The following is a 19,296-nucleotide window of genomic DNA, read 5'->3' as shown; positions in this document are numbered from 1 at the left end:
TAGTAATTGTGCAGCCTTTAACCATTATTATTTTAATATACAAATTCTTATTTTGGTCCTATCGTCATAAAAAGTTCAAATTAATACCTTAAACCGCCACAAACCCTGAAATAAATAAACATCGATAGGCGACAGCGCTGTCATCACCAATCGACTGTCACTGACAGCCGCACTGCAGCTTGCAACCCTGGTTTTTGACGTTTACACGTCACAATTCGTCCGAGCCGACTTGCGTTTGCATTCGTGTACACTTTACCGCACTCTTCGCTACTTTCTCTACGAAAATCCAACCGAAAATGGGATCCGGCAAACAACAGAAAGTGCAGTCCTCTGGCTTCACCAAGGAAGAGGAGCTGCTGCTGCAGGATTTCAGCCGCAACGTGAGCACCAAGTCGTCGGCGCTCTTCTACGGCAATGCCTTTATCGTGTCGGCCGTTCCAATCTGTGAGTAAAGTGACACGTTGTATGTTTTGGGACACTTTGTGAATGAATGGGGGGTACTCCTTGCAGGGCTCTTCTGGCGCATCCACAACATGGACCTGTGGCCCAGCTCCATTCTGTTCGTCCTGGTAACGGCCGCTAGCACTTATCTGATGGCCACCGCCTACAAGAACATCAAGTTCCAGCTGAAGCACAAGATCGCCGGAAGACGGGAGGACGCGGTGACCCGCGAGGTCAACCGTCAGGTGGGCGATGACAAGAAGGTCACCCGCAAGGAAAAGGACGAGCGCATCCTGTGGAAGAAGAACGAGGTGGCCGACTACGAGGCCACCACCTTCTCCATCTTCTACAACAACGCCATCTACCTGGCCGTTATTATTTTCATCAGCTTCTTCATCCTGAAGAACTCGACGCCGTTTATCAACTACATCTTTTCCGTGGGAATCGCCAGCGGCGCCCTGGCGCTCTTCTCCACCAGCACCCAGACGAACTGAGCGAAAGTGCCGCCATGTCATCCCATGTTCATGTACTCGTAATGTAAGGCCCTTCAAGAGATTTCCTGGTACACCGGGCTGGTCCTTCATCCGCCAACCCCCGTCCTATAGGCGTTTCCAGCAGTGCGAGCATAGAAATTTTATAGTATAAACACCAACTTGTCTTTCTTGTAGAAAGCTGATCAACTTCCATTCGCTGATGATTTAATAAATTGTAAAGTTAAAATTTCTTTATTGCTATCGGGGTAGTTTTAAAACGGAATTTTTACCACTAATTTAAGTGTAAATGCAGGGCAGCTATTACAGTGTGCTGTAGAATTAAACAGCCTCAAGGAGAAGGGCGATGCCCTGACCACCACCAATGCAGGCGGATCCAATGCCGTACTTCAGCTTCTTGCGCCTGGAAAAAAGTGAAATATATATCAGTTTATGACTGGTAGTAAAGGGCTTCAGAAACTTACTGCAACTCATGCACCAGATGACCAGTGATGCGAGAGCCACTGGCTCCCAGAGGATGGCCCAAGGCAATGGCGCCACCATTCACATTCAGCTTGGAGGGATCCAGTTTCAGGGCATCGGTGCAGGCCAATGTCTGGGCAGCAAAGGCTTCGTTGATCTCAAACAGATCAATATCCTCCAGTTTCTTGCCGGAAACCTTGAGGACATTCTGAATGGCGGGTACTGGGCCAATGCCCATGATCTCAGGCTTGACTCCGACAAAGGAGAAGGCCACAAGGCGGGCCAGGGGCTTCAGGTTGTACTCCTTAAGCGCCTCCTCCGAGGCCACAATCACAGCGGAGGCTCCATCACAGATTCCGGATGCTGTTCCGGCCGTCACAACGCCGTTCTTCTTGAACAGCGAAGGCAACTTGTTCAGACCCTCAATGGTGGTCTTGGGACGAGGATGCTCGTCCACCACAAAGTCCAATTCCTTTCCCTTGACCTTAAGTTTGATGGGTGTGATCTCGGCGTTGAACGCTCCCTCCTTCTGGCCCTTCTCCCAGTTCTTCTGTGAGAGCAGAGAGAACTCATCCACACGCTCCCTGCTAATCTTGTACTGATCGGCCAAATTCTCAGCGGTCAGAGCCATGGGCAGCTTGCAGTAGGTATCGGTGAGGCCAGCCCACAGAGCATCCTCCAGATTGTAGCTGGCACCCAAGGTGGTTCCGAACCTGACGTTACGGGCAATGAATGGGCTCTGGGACATGTTCTCCACACCGCCGGTGAGAGCCACCTTGGCACCACCGACCAGGATGTCCTGGGCTCCGTTGACGATCGACTGGAAGCCGGAACCGCAAAGCCGGTTGATTCCAAGGGCGGGCTTCTCGATGGGCACACCGCAGTTGAGACCCACATGACGGGGCACATAAATACCATCCGTGGAGGAGGACTGCGAGGTAAAAGAGAGTCATTTTTATGCTTCATTAGTTGCAACAAACCTCATGAGTTACCATTAAACAATTATGAACCATTTAATATCAAGTAGTTTTATTTTCATAACCAGATATTCAAGTATTTCATCACATTTACATATTTTTTTTTAGTTTATGAACAACTCATATTTGTTTAATTCTGACGCCTAAGGTTTTCCTGCCAAAGGATCTTTCATCTTGAATCCAACTTACCGCAATCACATTTCCCACGATGACGGTGTCCACCTGCTCACCCTTAAGACCGGCAGCATCCAGAGCAGCCTTGGCGGCGGTGGTCTGCAACTGGGTCTGGCTGATGCCCTTCAAGGATCCACCGAAGGTTCCGAAGGCCGTACGCTTGGCAGCCACAATATAGATACCTTTTAAAGGGGAAGACACATACGAACATATGTAGAACACATATACAATGTGCGTAGGCAGAGTGATAGCACAAATTTAGCACTAACGAACTCGGGTTTTTGTTTTCGATTCAACAGGTCCAAAGTGCAACCGGCTGGACGCGCGGGGGGGATAGCATCAGATAAGACACCAACGGGTCCAAAGTACAGATCTCTTAGGCGAGATCACCTCTTATCTGGACTTCTAAAGCATAGGGATATCCTAAAGGATGCACAGAGTTACATACCTTTGGTTGCGGCAGACATTTTGTAAGTGCTTCACTCTTAAATCAAACAACAAATAACTCAATGCAAGTAAAAGCGACTATCGCACTGCAATAACTTTCCACTTCTGGTCGCGACTCGCCGCCTTCGCCGACATATTATTGGATGAAAGCTCGAAAAGCTCTGCCCGGTTCTCTGGCAAACAACGTGAGACAAGCCCACCGATTACAGCTGTATAATACACTGAGCGAAAACACCCGCAGCTCGTTCCTTTCCATATTTAATGAAAATCAATCTCTTTAGTTAATGTTAATGTGCGCTTAAAGTATCTTGGGTATTACTCTTTACAAAATGTTGAGCATACAAAGTTATGAAGCCCGACTTTGGGTTCTAAAGCATATCATTAGAAAGTTATTAATTAAACTTGAATTTGTACCCATTTTTCATGCAAGATAATAAGATTGTTATAGTCTCCGTACTAAGCAAAACTAATTAAAAGATCTTCACGCAGCATACACTAAGTTTTACCCTTAAAAATGAAAATGCTTCAGTTTTAATTATACTTTATGCTTGGAAACTAGGACAGAGTTGAGTGAAATTGAAATCGCATTGAGGACAATGGGTGTCGGGTTGTACTGGAGACGGGGTTGCTTAAGTTCTGTATTTATTATAAAATAGTATGCAATCTCTCTATGTCTAGGGCGAGTTGGAGATGTCCATGTTGTCCGACTTCTCGACGCTAACCGATTTGCGTGACTTCGAATCGGCGCTGGAGCGTGAGCTCTTAACTTCAGTGTCCTCAGAGATGGATTTGAGCTTGCGAGTTTCGGGAGTACGCGAGCGGTCGCGCCGCCGGGATGACTTGGAGGATGCGATGACCGGGTCTTTGCTGTGACTGGAGCGAGACTTACTGCTGGTCGCTGGCGGTGGCGAGGGAGAGCTGCGCTTGCTTCTAGATCGGGGAGAACGAGAGGAGCGCTTCTCGCTGCGGTGTGACTTCTTGCTGCGCTCGCGGGATCGGGAACGCTTGCCGTTACCACTGCCTCCTCCTCCGGTGCCGTGGGAACGGGAGCTACGCGAGCGTGAGGTGCTGCGGCGATGGCGAGACCTGGAGCGCTTGCCACGCGACCTTGAGGAGCGAGAGTGCTTGCCGCCTCGGGACCGTGATCTCCGGGAACGCGACGAGCTGCGACGGTGTCGGGATCTTGAGCGCTTGCTGCGAGAACGGGACGAGTGCTTGCCACGCGAGCGAGAGCGGCGTGAACGGGATACACTGCGTCGCTCCCTGGAGCCGGAACGCCTGGAACGGCGCCTCGATGTGGAACGATGCGAGCGGGAGCGACTGGTGCGACGTTCACGGGAACGGGACCGTGATCTTGACCTGCGGCGCTTGTCCTTGGCGAGCATTCCAATCACCGGGTCAATGGCCGCTGAGATCATACTCTGCGCCTCCTTCACAATGGTCATGGCCTCCTCAATCTCAGCCTGCGCCGCCTCATTCGATTTGGCCTCCGGCTTGGTTATGGAGTACGTGGAGTGGTAGACGCTCAGATGGCCACCCTTGAACTCCTGGCCCTGCATGCGCAGAGCGTGAATAATGCTGGTCTGTTCGCAGAACTCGATCATGCAGTACGTCTTGTTATCCTTCTCGGCCCATCGGGCGTACTTTACCTCCCCGGCGCGTTGGAAGCAGTCCATTAGATCGTCTAGACGCCACTCGTTCTTAACGTCGCACACGATAATGGTGCGCCGGATCTCCTCGATTTTGCGCCCATCGTAGAACGAAGGTAGGGCCGGGTACTCCGGCAGATTGAACTCCACCAACTTGGGGTCGTATGTCTTGATCACCTGCTGCGGCAGCTGTCCCTCTATGCGATTAATGACTTCGGGCGGTAGCTTGGAGTCCGGCTTCTGGAGCCCCGGTACAATGGTGCCATTCTTGAGCATCTCCAAAGCCCGGTACTCCTCGGGAATGGCCAGGACGGGGATGACGATCAGAGCGCGATCGATGAACACCGTGTTGGTCAGGTGCTGGGCCACCGGCACACTGGTCGTGTCCGTATATTTCACATAGCAGATGCGCGACTGCACCGGACAGGAGACATCACGGATTGTCGGATACAGGCGGATTTCCTCAATCTTGCCGATGTTCCCGAACAGCGTCTGCATCTGGTCCTTGGTGGCCTGCGGCGCTATGTTGGTCACCTGGATCACACGCGGGGTGTTGCCGCCAGCCATGTTTGCCAGTTTCTCAGTTCGCCCTCGGCTCGGCAAGCGGTTTATTTGCAATAAAAATGTTTTCAATTAACCTACAAGAGCAAGCGAAAAAAAGACAAGGGTTGCAACGCGTCGCAATGTTTCGATTGTCGGCCGATTGCCCGGCTTGCGGTAAATCGATAACATCTGGCAACTCCTTTATTTATGACCGCCAGATCGGTATTTTTGGCGTAAAGTTATTTTTTTGTAATAAAATTTAAAGTTTAGAGATCATGGATAAGTTGACAACATTGTAATTTATATAAACAAAACTAAATTGTTAAGTTGCTCTATATAAACAAAATTAGCTTCTTAGATATTTCCATTTAAGCAAATACATCTGCGTCATAATTCGATAAATATAATTGAAAAATAAGTAATAATAATCTTGTAGCTAATGTTTAAATGAGCGGCACAGTGTGACCGCATTCCGTTGGCGAAATAGAAATAGGTTTTATCGGGATAATCAAACGGCCGCACTAGCATGCGAATATTCACAAATACCACCTCAAGATTGTAGGAGTTGCAAACAAAATTCGTGAATAAGGACTGACAGACTGCCAGGAAGCGTTTCGCCTTGTCCCACGATGTCGGACAGCCCAGTGGCCACATCCGCGTCGGCCTCCGCGTCCTCGCCCGCCAAGTCGAGCCTCAGCGACCTGCGTCAGTTCCGCATCAACAAGAGTGCTTCCTCTGCCGTCGCGGGTCCTGCGAAAACTGGTACTTGCTAAGCTCAAATTCCGAGTGCTACGGCATGGTGACTAACTGCATGATTTCAGAGCGTGTGCCCGGCAAGAAGCGCATCCAGGTGATGGCCGACAGTGACAGCGATGGCAACGACTCCCAGACGCCCAAGAAGACCAAACTGGAGCTGACCGTCAAGGAAAAGGAGGAGCGCTACATGGCGGCCGCCAAGATTTCGCCCCACTTCGACACAATGGTAGGTTTCCCTGACCGAAATCCCAGCAAGGTAAATTAGGGGGATTCGCGGGGAAACGCGCGTCTCTGCATCTGTGTTCGGGGAACATGGCGATTCGGTTCGGGCCCGGCGTTGCGAACAGCTGTCGTTAGCCAGTGTCGTCGGTGACGGGGGTGGGAACAGCTAAAATCTCGAGTGTGACTGTTCCCACTATGGTTTGTCCCAAGTTAAATATTTTCGAACTAAAAATACAATTTCAAAGTCTGTAGTTTCTATAATAACTTCAAATTACTATTTTCTAAATGCGTTATTTTGCCCAAATTTTGATTTTAAATAATACCAATTTAATACATATTTTGTTCCGTAGGCCATCCAGGAGTCCCTTTCCCGCACCAATTGGGATGTTGCTGCATCCGTGCGCTACCTACGGGAGAACTGCAAGCCCAAGAGCCAGAATGGGCCACTGGGGAAGCCCAAGCTAAAGCCCAGCTCAAATGGGACCAGTGGAACTTCACAAGGCAACTTCTCGGATAACGATCACTCGGACGATGATGATGTGAAGCAGTCCAAGGACCAGGTGTACGACAGCGATGACAGCGATAGCGAGATGTCCACCAAGATGACAGGGCAACGCAAAAAAGTATTCCAGTTTATGAACGATGCTTCGCTAATTGAACTGCAGTCTGTTAAAACGTTGTCCGAGAAGAAGGCATTAGCCATCATTGATGTGCGACCATTCAGTGATTGGGCTGATTTGCGCAAAAAGCTGGAGAGCATCAGGATGTCGGGTGATCTTCTGAACTACGCTCAAGAGCTAATTAACAAGCAGAACACGGTGGCCACCATTCTAAGCAAATGCAACAATATGGTGTCGCGTCTGGAGAAGGCGATTTCCAATGGTGCTGGAATTGTAGAGCAGCCTAAGCTTCTTAGCAGCGGGTAAGCCATAACCAGTCAACTGCTTCATACTAGTTTCTATTTTTCTTCCTCTTGCAGTCTTCAGTTGGCTGATTATCAGATAATTGGCCTTAACTGGCTCACCGTAATGCACAAACAAGAAATGAATGGCATTTTGGCCGATGAAATGGGTCTGGGCAAGACAATACAGGTGATTGCATTTCTGGCATATCTTAAGGAGAATGGTCTCAGCCAAGCTGCACATTTAATTGTCGTTCCCTCGTCCACGTTGGACAATTGGGAAGCGGAGATAAGCCGCTGGTGTCCCGAACTGGTGGTGGAGAAGTACCATGGCTCGCAGGACGAGCGGAGGAGAATGCGAGGGCGATTTGCCAAGGATGGATTTACTGGCTTTGACGTTCTTCTGACCACGTAACTAACCATAAATGCATACAAGAATCTAAGCTATAATGTCTTGTATATTTTTGACAGTTATCACATTGTTGGATCCACGCCTGAGGAGAGGAAAATGTTCCGGGTTTGCAAGTTGGACTACGTCATATTTGATGAAGCCCATATGCTGAAGAACATGACCACTCAACGCTATGCTAACCTTATAACCATAAATGCTAGGATGCGGATCCTGCTCACTGGAACTCCTCTGCAGAACAATCTGCTGGAGCTAATCTCTCTGCTCTGCTTCGTGATGCCCAAATTTTTCGCCAAGAGCATCGAGGACATTAAGTCGTTGTTTGTTAAGGTGAGAACTAACAATTTTTAAAATAAAACAAGATATAATCTCATATGCTTTGCAGAAGGGAAAAAGCGATGGAGATCAGGAGGAGGTGTCACAGTTCCAGGAAACACAAATTCAGAGAGCAAAACGCATCATGAAGCCATTTGTGCTCAGACGCCTTAAGAAAGATGTCCTCAAGAACCTGCCCAAGAAGCTAAGTCTGGTGGTAAGTACGCCAGGCAAAAATCAATATTATACAACCTATTAATCGGTATTTATTTTTAGGAAAAAGTGCCGATGAGTAGTCAGCAAAAACATTACTACCATGAGCTTGTCGATTATTATTCCAACAACAAGGGCGAGGTGTGCAGCAGCGAAAGGGCCGGCATAGCGATCATGATGGAGATGCGCCGCATTGCAAACCATCCGTTGCTGATGCGTCATTATTTCACCGACGCTAATCTTCGTGGTTTCTCTAAGCGCCTGGCAAATGCCAGTTCTTTCAAAAAGACCAACGAGCAATACATATTTGAAGAGCTAGCCGTTATGTCTGACTTTCAGGTCTATCAGATGATGAACAAGCATGTAAGCGACTATCAGAAAAGTATGACGAAGCGAATGGCTAAATTTCTGTGTCTTTCAGGAGTTTTACGACGTGAAAATACCCGATAATTTGATCTGCGATTCTGGAAAATTTCGGTACCTGGATACGTTGCTTCCAAAACTAAAGGAAGAAGGACACCGTGTGCTGCTTTTCAGCCAGTTCACCATGATGCTGGACATTGTGGAGGAGTATCTGCGAGTACGAAAGTTTGGTTTCTGTCGCCTGGACGGTTCGACCGCCGTAAATGTCCGCCAGGACTTGATCACCGACTTCAATGGGGACGATAACATATTTGTGTTCCTACTCTCCACCAAAGCCGGTGGCGTTGGCATCAACTTGACGGCTGCCGACACCTGTGTCATCCACGATATCGACTTCAACCCGTACAACGATAAACAGGCCGAGGATCGGTGTCACCGCATGGGACAGCAGCGTCCGGTAACCATTTACCGTCTCATTTCCGAGAGTACCATCGAGGAGGGCATCCTGATGGCCGCCGAAGAGAAGCTAAAACTAGAAAAGGACATTACTTCCAACGAGAAGGGCGAGGTGCACGAGCAGCGATGTGTGGTCAAGCTGTTGACCACAGCCCTTGGTTTGGATAAGAATCAGGAGGAGCAGCTAAACAATTCACTAAACAACTCAATCGCCTCGCCCGCCAAATAGGCATCCTCGTTGTCGTCATTCTCGTTCTTGTCCCCACCTCTATATTTATTCTGCGCCAGCATTGGATCAACTTGGTCTTTTCGTCCTACCGCTGTCAAATCGTGTTAACATCTTTTGAATAATTTTATACCGATCAATATTGTATTTATATATTTTAAACTTGTATGCAAGGAACGTGAGATCTGGCGTAAGGTTAGCAAATAGTGGATCATAAATCGAGTTAGCAATTTTTCACCATCACGACAACAACTGTTCTTCACTAGTAACAACAACATTTCCACGATAAACCATGGCCAAGACAAGTTTATATTCTTGTTTTATTGATTTGTCATCTTGAATAGTTTTCCTTTCTGTAAGCGTTTATGTATCGAATTGAAACTCTTGTTATAAGGATAAAGAACATTTGTGTACGAATGCGATCATCATGTGCATTTATTTCTATTTGCTGTCGCTGTTCGAGCAGCTCGACAACCCTCAACGGATCGCTCTCGCATTTTCCCACGAGATTCTTTCGGTTGTGTGGTTCAAAGAGACTCGGAGAATCGCTTTCCAGAGAGCCCAACTGTTTTGAAGAGCTTTCGGCTGGCGCGGCGATTCATCAAGTCGTTAGTCTTCAACTGATCGCTCGCGCCGATGATTTAATTTTTAAGTTAAAGCCTGCGCCCAGTGTAGCAGCCAGCAGCGTTACTCACATCCATACATACATACGTGCGAATATACATACATACATGCCTACATAATACGGCGTACATCGATAAATAGATATACCCCGCAGATATAGTGTCTCGATCGACAGCAACGAACCCATGGAAACCTAAAGTAACACCAAAACCCCCATAGTTCCATAGTTAAATGTGTTTAAATCCAATTATATCCCGATCCTTTATATTTTGCTCTTACGAATCGGGATTATGTGATTCATGCATAAGTACATACGTTTCCTACCCGAATACTTTCTTGAATTCTATTTAAAAATAGACAAACTGTTTGCGAGCGGAAATCATATTGCCGCGGCGGCGACTAGAACGCTAAATAAATCGGGCCAATAATATGAAATAGTCGTTTTGTTTTTCTTTTTTGTCTTGCTGCCAGCCCGCTGATATTATTGTTTTTGACCAGCGGAAACGGAAGCAACGCCAACTGCATATAGGTTTATAGATGTATCTACATAGTGCTGCGATACAGTCATCACTCGCAGCGCTGTCATATACTATAAATATAGATGCGGCGGCACATGTGAGCAGTTTTTGGCAATTGCCAAAGAATACGGCGCACAAGTCGGGTGAAAACAAACAGCGCGTGCAGGCTAAACATGAACAGTAGTATAGGAACATATAAATAACAATTAATAATCCCCCTCATTTTGGCCGCCCTGGTATGCGTGTAGTGACCGATCGTATGTGTACGTGTGAGTAATCCGAACAATAACTATATAAGTGTATACATACATATATAGCGAGCGATCTGCATTAAATGAGAAGAAAAAATCACACAAGAAGAAAAACCAACGAACGAACACAACAACGCGAACAAAAACAAAAAAAAACCAAAACCAAAACGGAATCGTAATAATTGACGAGCAGACAACGAGCCGAGAACAAGCAGCACAAAGCGACAAACCAAAAATAGACGATACCAACGGTGCGTATACTTAACGAGCCACCCGCTCATATCACTCATCTCGCCCTCTCGCTCGCACCCGCACAGCAGCCACAGCAAGAGCAACAACAATAGGCACTACAATCAATTGTGATCGCCGTGCACTTGTGTGAGTGCGTATGCGTATGCGTATCTGTGCCTTTGCATTTGCCGCTGTATCTGTATCTGCATCTGTATCTGTATCTGTGTCTGGAAGCCCGCAATCCATAACTATCTATTGGGCGTGGAGGGACGCTTCGAAATATTAATTATTTCTGACACTGTTTACGGCTTGACTTGGCGCATGCCAAGCATGATTAAACGAGACACGAAAGAGCGTATCTACAAAGTAGATAAATATCTTTATACGAACAACTAAGCTGCGGCACCAAGCAACAATCGAATCGACGAATAGCAACAACGCACAACGCAACAAACCCATCTATATACTCTATACACAGAGATAAACAAAAGCTCACGCAGCAGCAGCGAAACAATTTGGAAGAAACATTTTTGCACTAAAAGGTGAGTATCCGTCCATCCGCCGCTGATTCATAATACCAGCCCAGCTTATTCCGAGCATTCTGTTTGCCAATCTGGAAATGGACTGTCGAGCAATTAACGAGTCAAGTTCACATTGCTGTGATAGTAGTCACTAACAGGGCAACTAACTTATGTAGAATTCCCTAAGCAACTTAAGGTTCGTTTATTACCGCAAGTCCATAGTTTTATTGATATAAGTGAGTCCCCAGTAGGTGTAGAGTCTAATTTAAATAAGATGAGTTATTTATTCAATCAACATTTTGCAGTACGATTTCAAAGTGGCAGTGTACACTCTTTGAGGTATGACTGTACAATGATGTACATAAGTATCTTTCGCGGAGACTCACTCCGGACTCCTTGTGGGCCGCAGAATAAGAATTACTCGGGGGCTGATGTCATGTTCGGAGACGAAGTGCTCTAGGCAGAGGCCCCAAACCAGATGCAACTCCCACGCTCGGCCATAAAGCCGGTTGCTCGAAGAGATCAAGTAGTTTGCGCCTGCCTCTCGCATCTGGGGTAAACAGTTTTTGTGTATCTTTACTTGATATATGAGTAGGTGAACATGTTACGGGTTTGGCTCGGGCATAGGGCTTCGGATTGTCGCGAATAATTTTAATTGGATTTCAGACCCAGCAATCTGAATCTGCAAAAGGGGAAGATAGCCCTCACATCGTATTAAGAAGAGAACTCAACTCGACAAAGGAGGAAAGGAAACCAACTATTGTGATATGTACAAATTTACTCAAATACTGAAGCCACACATTTAGACGTTTATTCGACGGAATCCCAGTTGTGAACCGATTAACCGGAGGATAATCTACCAAAGATTAGGCTTTCATCTTCAATTAAGTTTACCCAAATAGAGCAGAAGCAGTACTCGAAAATCGCAAGATGGCCGAAAAAGTGGAACTGGCCCAGGCCAGCCTGAATGGCCAACAGAATGATCCACGGAAGGTGCGCAAGTCACCGGAATTTCAGCCCGGCGTTATCTCTCGCGAACGCAGCTTTGTGCGCACCTCGAATCAACAGGTGGGTATGCCATATCGATGTCAACAAGTAGCCATATTTATATAAATGTTTGTGGTTTCAGAATATCAACAAACGCCGAAGTCTGGCTTTCAACGTACCTGGCAATCAATCGGGACAGATGAGAGGCAAACCAGCCATGGATATCTACAGACCTCCCAGTGAGTTGTTTTAGTCATTTGGTATAAATTCTCTTATGCGCTTTGGTGCTTGGCGGGGTGCTCGGTGCTATAGAAGTTATAGAACTCAATTTAATATAATATATAACTATAGTGTGACGGTTTTTAATACACATCCAGTGTATATGAATTTAAACCTGAAAGGTGCTACATTACTATTACAATAAACATACGAAAATAACAATATTTATTAAAGGGATATTGTATAAAGATTATTTCAACATATTTCTCAAGATGCTAGTGTATGTGGCAAATAATTAAATACCAATAGGAAAAACTCAAGTTTAATCCCATCTTAGTTATACACTCTCAGCCAGGCCAGCTTAAGATGCTCTATTTTTTTTCTGCAAGCTTATCAGTTCCGATTCTTACTTACTGAGACCACATTTTTCTTTTGATTCTTTTCATATCTCTGTCTCATACCCTGTACATTCCGTCCCTCCACACAATGTTGTCCTACCCCCACATCATCACATACACTCTCGGGTATACCGACCCTCATCCCCACCCAAAATCCCCACTTGACTCTGTCTCAGATGTGCGCGGAGAGCTGGCCGCTCCAGCCGGTGGTGTCGGTGGTGATGGTTCGAATGGTGCTATCGGTGGTGTCGCCAACAAGCTGAACGTCAATGCCCAGGAGTTCACAATGACAACCAGCTCCGGGGCACCGGCCGAGGCACTCAGCAATCGGTAATGCAAAGTCTTTTAATGCCATTGTTTACCCCTCTTCCCGTCTCCTTGCAGAGCTAAACTACAGTCTACAACATTCTTCCAGTTCGTCGCTGATCTTCCCGCCCACCAATGGACCAGGCGTCGCAGTTGCACCGGTTGTGGGCCAGTACGGAAACGTGAATCGCCGCCAGGCCGGACTCTCTCTCGGCAACATGACGGGCTTGAAGACCAACCATCGCTCGATCCTGGTGACGTATCCAGTCAATAACGGTGCCCTCAGCGGTCAGCTGCCGCTCATGAACTCGCCCTCCAGTGGAAATATACTACACGTGAGCTCTAATTTAAATATAATATATGGCATAAAAACAATAACTTAATTAATGAACTCTTAAATTTCAGACAACCAATCGTGTAAAGTTTGCACCTGAGCCCCGAGGTCACAAAGTGGCTTCCCATAATCAGTTTGGTCAGCAAAACAACAACTATGCTCAGCCTTACCAGGCGAGCATTAATGGAGTAGATCCGTACATGAATGGAAATGCACTGCAACGCTCCAAATCGTTGTCGTCGGCGGATGCCCTAACTCGGGGAATGGCCGGATTGGGACTTGGCTTGGGTAACGAGGTGGCCGACATAGGACAGTTTACCCCAGAGATACAGGCGCTTATTGACACGGCCCTGGAAGATCCCAATAAGCTGAACTCTCGTTGTCTCATGGAACTGACATCGCAGTTCATCAAACGTGCGGTTGAGAGTCGCCGCTTTGCCCTGCCAATATCACGGCTGTGTCTGAACATCATCGCCCGGGAGCAGAAGGAAACGTTCCTTGAGGCGTTGCTCAACACATGCCGTCAGTGGTACCAGGAGCGTGAAAAGGTAGGAGGAATCAACATAAATTTCCAAGCTCACTTGATCTTATAGAATCGTTTATCCCGTACCCAGCTGCTGTTTGCCATCCAGGGCATGAAGTCGCCATCACGGGTTCGATTTACCGCCTTCATGGCTTTCCTCACGGAGATGTTTTGCCAGCTCAAACGTCGGCAGCTCCAACTACGCACCCACCACGAGGGGACTCCTCCACCGCTGGTGCTGCTTAGTCTGCTGTCTAAATGCTGCGAGGATTGCGTGCGTCCACCCATTAGATCACTTTCAGAGGTAAGTTTGAGATGAAACGGTTGGATAAATATTTAATATACATACTTATTATTGTAATCTTAACATTCAGATTGAGTGTCTGTTCTATGTACTGACCTGTATTGGCCAGGACATGGAGCAGCAGCTGCCACAGCAACTAGAGTTGCTCATGGGTCTGGTTCGCGATGCCTTTTTGAATGCCGGCGAGTCTGCGGCTTCCATTCGGCGCACTCTCCTCCAACTCATCGAGCTGAAGGCCTCCCACTGGCAGCTACCAGGCAATACGGTTCTCTACTACACGCACACTAACAATTAGGTCTTGATTATGAGAAAATAATTGGAACCAGATGTGGAGCTGGCGGGGATACGGGCACTTTGCAATCATCAGGACACCATCAGCTATAGATTCTGTTGTCGCATTGCATTTAGAGCCTGGAAAACTTCTGTTCTATTTATCTTATTGTATTCTTACCTAGACATAAGCAATATTTATTTCGGCACCAGCTATAGAGAGAAACTAACCCGAGACTTGCACACTACACACCAAGCACAGTACCAATTAAGTTCGAACGCTTGGCTTCGGTATCTTCGGACTCTGCTATAATCTAAGGCTCAACATTTATGTGAATCCATATATTTATGTGTAATAAATCACAGCTAGTCAAACTAGGGTGCAAGTTTATTTTATGTGGGGTATTGAAGTATTAGTAATGAGAACCAAAAATAGAACAAAACAGTATGCTTGAAATGCATAAACATTCTTTAAGCTTATCTCTATGTTTTGTAATATTGACCCGCGCACCTACCTGTTCAACTGTGTTGAACTACGACCCTGGAAAACCTTATCAGCTCCGTGCTATGCCACTTTCTTTGCTTCCTATTTAAGCACCAACAAAGGCTCAAAAGTCCAGAGTCTTGCTCGAATAGTTGCAATGGTAAGTCCGAAATACTTTTAGTTTCCGCATAGCAACATTTTGCTCAATTACAGGTCCTTCTAAGTTGTGTCATTTGGCTTGCCCTTTGGCAAGCTGCTAATGCAGCGCTGGATGACAGTAAAATTCAATTCGCGGACGAATCAGAAACAGAATCTGCTACAAAATACCCTGATTACTGCTGGCCTGATCCTTTTCTTCCAGGATGCCCATATGGTCCAGAAGATGGGAGTACATCGACCACTGAGACTTCAACACCGGCAACAACAAATACAAATACAGTCACATCCACTGAGAGAACCCAAAAGACAGCTACAGAAAAGGGAACGACCACCGAGAAAACAACAACTCTCAACACCACCACCATTAAACCTACACTAGAGTCAAGGACAACTCATGAGCCAACCACTCTGAAGACAACCACCCATAAGATAACAGTAAAGCCAACCAAGAAGACTACAACCAAAAGAACGACGCATGAACCAACATCTAAGGGAACAACAACTTTAAGGACTACTGCGGAACCAACCACTCGTAAAACATCTAATACAGAGCAAACCACTACGGAGGAAACAACTGAAAAGACAACTCATGAGCCAACCACTGAGAAAACAACGAGCCATAAGACAACAGTGGAACCTACGACCAAGAAGACAACAACTAAAAGGACGACACATGAACCCACAACTAAGGGATCAACCACTTTAAGGACTACTGCAGAACCAATCACTCGTAAAACATCTACTACGAAGACTAGTACAGAGCCAACAAGTACGGAGAAAACAACTGAAAAGACAACTCATGAGCCAACCACTGAGAAAACAACGACCCATAAGACAACAGTTGAACCTACGACCAAGAAGACAACAACTAAAAGGACGACACATGAACCCACAACTAAGGGACCAACCACTTTAAGGACTACTGCAGAACCAATCACTCGTAAAACATCTACTACAAAGACTAGTACAGAGCCAACAAGTACGGAGAAAACAACTGAAAAGACAACTCATGAGCCAACCACTGAGAAAACAACAGTTGAACCAACGACCAAGAAGATAGCCACTAAAAGGACGACACATGAACCCACAACGAAGGGATCAACAACTTTAAGGACTACTGCAGAACCAATCACTAGTAAAACATCTACTACAAAGACAAGTACAGAGCCAACAAGTACGGAGAAAACAACTGAAAAGACAACTTATGAGCCAACCACTGAGAAAACAACGACCCATAAGACAACAGTTGAACCAACGACCAAGAAGACAACAACTAAAAGGACGACACATGAACCCACAACTAAGGGATCAACCACTTTAAGGACTACTGCAGAGCCAACCACTCGTAAAACATCTACTACAAAGACTAGTACAGAGCCAACAACTACAGAGGAAACAACTGAACAGACAACTCATGAGCCAAACACTGAGAAAACAACGTCCCATAAGACAACAGTTGAACCTACGACCAAGAAGACAACAACTAAAAGGACGACACATGAACCCACAACTAAGGGACCAACCACTTTAAGGACTACTGCAGAACCAATCACTCGTAAAACATCTACTACAAAGACTAGTACAGAGCCAACAAGTACGGAGAAAACAACTGAAAAGACAACTCATGAGCCAATCACTGAGAAAACAAGAGTTGAACCAACGACCAAGAAGACAGCAACTAAAAGGACGACACATGAACCCACAACGAAGGGATCAACAACTTTAAGGACAACTGCAGAACCAATCACTCGTAAAACATCTACTAAAAAGACTAGTACAGAGCCAACTACGGAGGAAACAACTGAAAAGACAACTCATGAGCCAACCACTGAGAAAACAACGACCCATAAGACAACAGTTGAACCTACGACCAAGAAGACAACAACTAAAAGGACGACACATGAACCCACAACTAAGGGATCAACCACTTTAAGGACTACTGCAGAACCAATCACTAGTAAAACATCTACTACAAAGACAAGTACAGAGCCAACAAGTACGGAGAAAACAACTGAAAAGACAACTCATGAGCCAACCACTGAGAAACAACGACCCATAAGACAACAGTTGAACCAACGACCAAGAAGACAACAACTAAAAGGACGACACATGAACCCACCACTAAGGGATCAACCACTTTAAGGACTACTGCAGAGCCAACCACTCGTAAAACATCTACTACAAAGACTAGTACAGAGCCAACAACTACAGAGGAAACAACTGAACAGACAACTCATGAGCCAAACACTGAGAAAACAACGTCCCATAAGACAACAGTTGAACCTACGACCAAGAAGACAACAACTAAAAGGACGACACATGAACCCACAACTAAGGGATCAACCACTTTAAGGACTACTGCAGAACCAATCACTAGTAAAACATCTACTACGAAGACTAGTACAGAGCCAACAAGTACGGAGAAAACAACTGAAAGACAACTCATGAGCCAACCACTGAGAAAACAACGACCCATAAGACAACAGTTGAACCTACGACCAAGAAGACAACAACTAAAAGGACGACACATGAACCCACAACTAAGGGACCAACCACTTTAAGGACTACTGCAGAACCAATCACTCGTAAAACATCTACTACAAAGACTAGTACAGAGCCAACAAGTACGGAGAAAACAACTGAAAAGACAACTCATGAGCCAACCACTGAGAAAACAACAGTTGAACCAACGACCAAGAAGACAGCCACTAAAAGGACGACACATGAAACCACAACGAAGGGATCAACAACTTTAAGGACTACTGCAGAACCAATCACTCGTAAAACATCTACTACAAAGACTAGTACAGAGCCAACAAGTACGGAGAAAACAACTGAAAAGACAACTCATGAGCCAATCACTGAGAAAACAACAGTTGAACCAACGACCAAGAAGACAGCAACTAAAAGGACGACACATGAACCCACAACGAAGGGATCAACAACTTTAAGGACTACTGCAGAACCAATCACTAGTAAAACATCTACTACAAAGACAAGTACAGAGCCAACAAGTACGGAGAAAACAACTGAAAAGACAACTTATGAGCCAACCACTGAGAAAACAACGACCCATAAGACAACAGTTGAACCAACGACCAAGAAGACAACAACTAAAAGGACGACACATGAACCCACAACTAAGGGATCAACCACTTTAAGGACTACTGCAGAGCCAACCACTCGTAAAACATCTACTACAAAGACTAGTACAGAGCCAACAACTACAGAGGAAACAACTGAACAGACAACTCATGAGCCAAACACTGAGAAAACAACGTCCCATAAGACAACAGTTGAACCTACGACCAAGAAGACAACAACTAAAAGGACGACACATGAACCCACAACTAAGGGATCAACCACTTTAAGGACTACTGCAGAACCAATCACTAGTAAAACATCTACTACGAAGACTAGTACAGAGCCAACAAGTACGGAGAAAACAACTGAAAAGACAACTCATGAGCCAACCACTGAGAAAACAACGACCCATAAGACAACAGTTGAACCTACGACCAAGAAGACAACAACTAAAAGGACGACACATGAACCCACAACTAAGGGACCAACCACTTTAAGGACTACTGCAGAACCAATCACTCGTAAAACATCTACTACAAAGACTAGTACAGAGCCAACAAGTACGGAGAAAACAACTGAAAAGACAACTCATGAGCCAACCACTGAGAAAACAACAGTTGAACCAACGACCAAGAAGACAGCAACTAAAAGGACGACACATGAACCACAACTAAGGGATCAACAACTTTAAGGACTACTGCAGAACCAATCACTCGTAAAACATCTACTACAAAGACTAGTACAGAGCCAACAAGTACGGAGAAAACAACTGAAAAGACAACAACAGTTGAACCAACGACCAAGAAGACAGCAACTAAAAGGACGACACATGAACCCACAACGAAGGGATCAACAACTTTAAGGACTACTGCAGAACCAATCACTAGTAAAACATCTACTACAAAGACAAGTACAGAGCCAACAAGTACGGAGAAAACAACTGAAAAGACAACTTATGAGCCAACCACTGAGAAAACAACGACCCATAAGACAACAGTTGAACCAACGACCAAGAAGACAACAACTAAAAGGACGACA

The 19,296-nt window shown here is 45.9% G+C and overlaps 7 protein-coding genes across 8 annotated transcripts; 5 read left to right on the top strand and 2 right to left on the bottom strand.

Annotated features, from left to right (window-relative positions):
- The first annotated feature begins 193 nt into the window (after positions 1-193).
- LOC120458897 (translocon-associated protein subunit gamma) lies at positions 194-1,161 on the top strand. Its single transcript, XM_039646740.2, has 2 exons — positions 194-444; positions 511-1,161. Exons 1-2 carry the CDS (start codon positions 297-299, stop codon positions 933-935), a joined length of 573 nt encoding a protein of 190 aa, XP_039502674.1. The 5' UTR covers positions 194-296; the 3' UTR covers positions 936-1,161.
- Positions 1,151-3,150, bottom strand: LOC120458896 (3-ketoacyl-CoA thiolase, mitochondrial). Its single transcript, XM_039646739.2, has 4 exons — positions 2,994-3,150; positions 2,561-2,727; positions 1,397-2,325; positions 1,151-1,335 (listed from the first exon to the last, which is right to left on the bottom strand). The coding sequence occupies exons 1-4, from the start codon at positions 3,010-3,012 to the stop codon at positions 1,254-1,256; spliced, it is 1,197 nt and encodes a 398-aa protein (XP_039502673.1). The 5' UTR covers positions 3,013-3,150; the 3' UTR covers positions 1,151-1,253.
- Positions 3,151-3,516: 366 nt separating this feature from the next.
- Positions 3,517-5,335, bottom strand: LOC120458894 (probable splicing factor, arginine/serine-rich 7). The gene has a single exon (XM_039646736.2). The coding sequence runs from the start codon at positions 5,206-5,208 to the stop codon at positions 3,667-3,669; it is 1,542 nt and encodes a 513-aa protein (XP_039502670.1). The 5' UTR covers positions 5,209-5,335; the 3' UTR covers positions 3,517-3,666.
- A 312-nt stretch (positions 5,336-5,647) lies between these two features.
- LOC120458893 (SWI/SNF-related matrix-associated actin-dependent regulator of chromatin subfamily A containing DEAD/H box 1 homolog) lies at positions 5,648-9,467 on the top strand. Its single transcript, XM_039646735.2, has 8 exons — positions 5,648-5,946; positions 6,006-6,166; positions 6,513-7,084; positions 7,142-7,474; positions 7,535-7,802; positions 7,858-8,004; positions 8,064-8,363; positions 8,422-9,467. Exons 1-8 carry the CDS (start codon positions 5,814-5,816, stop codon positions 9,046-9,048), a joined length of 2,541 nt encoding a protein of 846 aa, XP_039502669.1. The 5' UTR covers positions 5,648-5,813; the 3' UTR covers positions 9,049-9,467.
- Positions 9,468-9,655: 188 nt separating this feature from the next.
- On the top strand, positions 9,656-14,909 carry LOC120458895. Of its 2 annotated transcripts, XM_039646737.2 has the most exons (10): positions 9,656-9,867; positions 10,505-10,689; positions 10,756-11,211; positions 11,857-12,258; positions 12,320-12,416; positions 12,971-13,124; positions 13,210-13,435; positions 13,506-13,982; positions 14,049-14,261; positions 14,332-14,909. In XM_039646737.2, exons 4-10 carry the CDS (start codon positions 12,121-12,123, stop codon positions 14,554-14,556), a joined length of 1,530 nt encoding a protein of 509 aa, XP_039502671.1. In that variant the 5' UTR covers positions 9,656-9,867; positions 10,505-10,689; positions 10,756-11,211; positions 11,857-12,120; the 3' UTR covers positions 14,557-14,909. The 2 variants fall into 2 exon arrangements, with proteins under 2 accessions (XP_039502671.1, XP_039502672.1); XM_039646738.2 differs by lacking the exon at positions 12,971-13,124 and having other exon boundaries at positions 9,658-9,867; positions 13,179-13,435.
- Positions 14,910-15,286: 377 nt separating this feature from the next.
- LOC120444102 (proteoglycan 4-like) lies at positions 15,287-17,316 on the top strand. Its single transcript, XM_039623630.2, has 2 exons — positions 15,287-15,403; positions 15,481-17,316. Exons 1-2 carry the CDS (start codon positions 15,287-15,289, stop codon positions 17,314-17,316), a joined length of 1,953 nt encoding a protein of 650 aa, XP_039479564.2.
- Positions 17,317-17,614: 298 nt separating this feature from the next.
- LOC122756405 (salivary glue protein Sgs-3-like) lies at positions 17,615-18,949 on the top strand (the record flags this gene model as incomplete). The annotated part of the gene is made up of 1 exon (XM_044005761.1): positions 17,615-18,949. A coding segment is annotated over one exon (1,335 nt), but the record flags the coding sequence as incomplete, so codon positions are not given.
- Between the last annotated feature and the right edge of the window lie 347 nt (positions 18,950-19,296).

Source organism: Drosophila santomea, chromosome 2L (assembly GCF_016746245.2).
Source record: "Drosophila santomea strain STO CAGO 1482 chromosome 2L, Prin_Dsan_1.1, whole genome shotgun sequence".
NCBI lineage: Eukaryota > Metazoa > Arthropoda > Insecta > Diptera > Drosophilidae > Drosophila > Drosophila santomea.
This window is presented reverse-complemented; position numbering and strand designations above follow the sequence as displayed.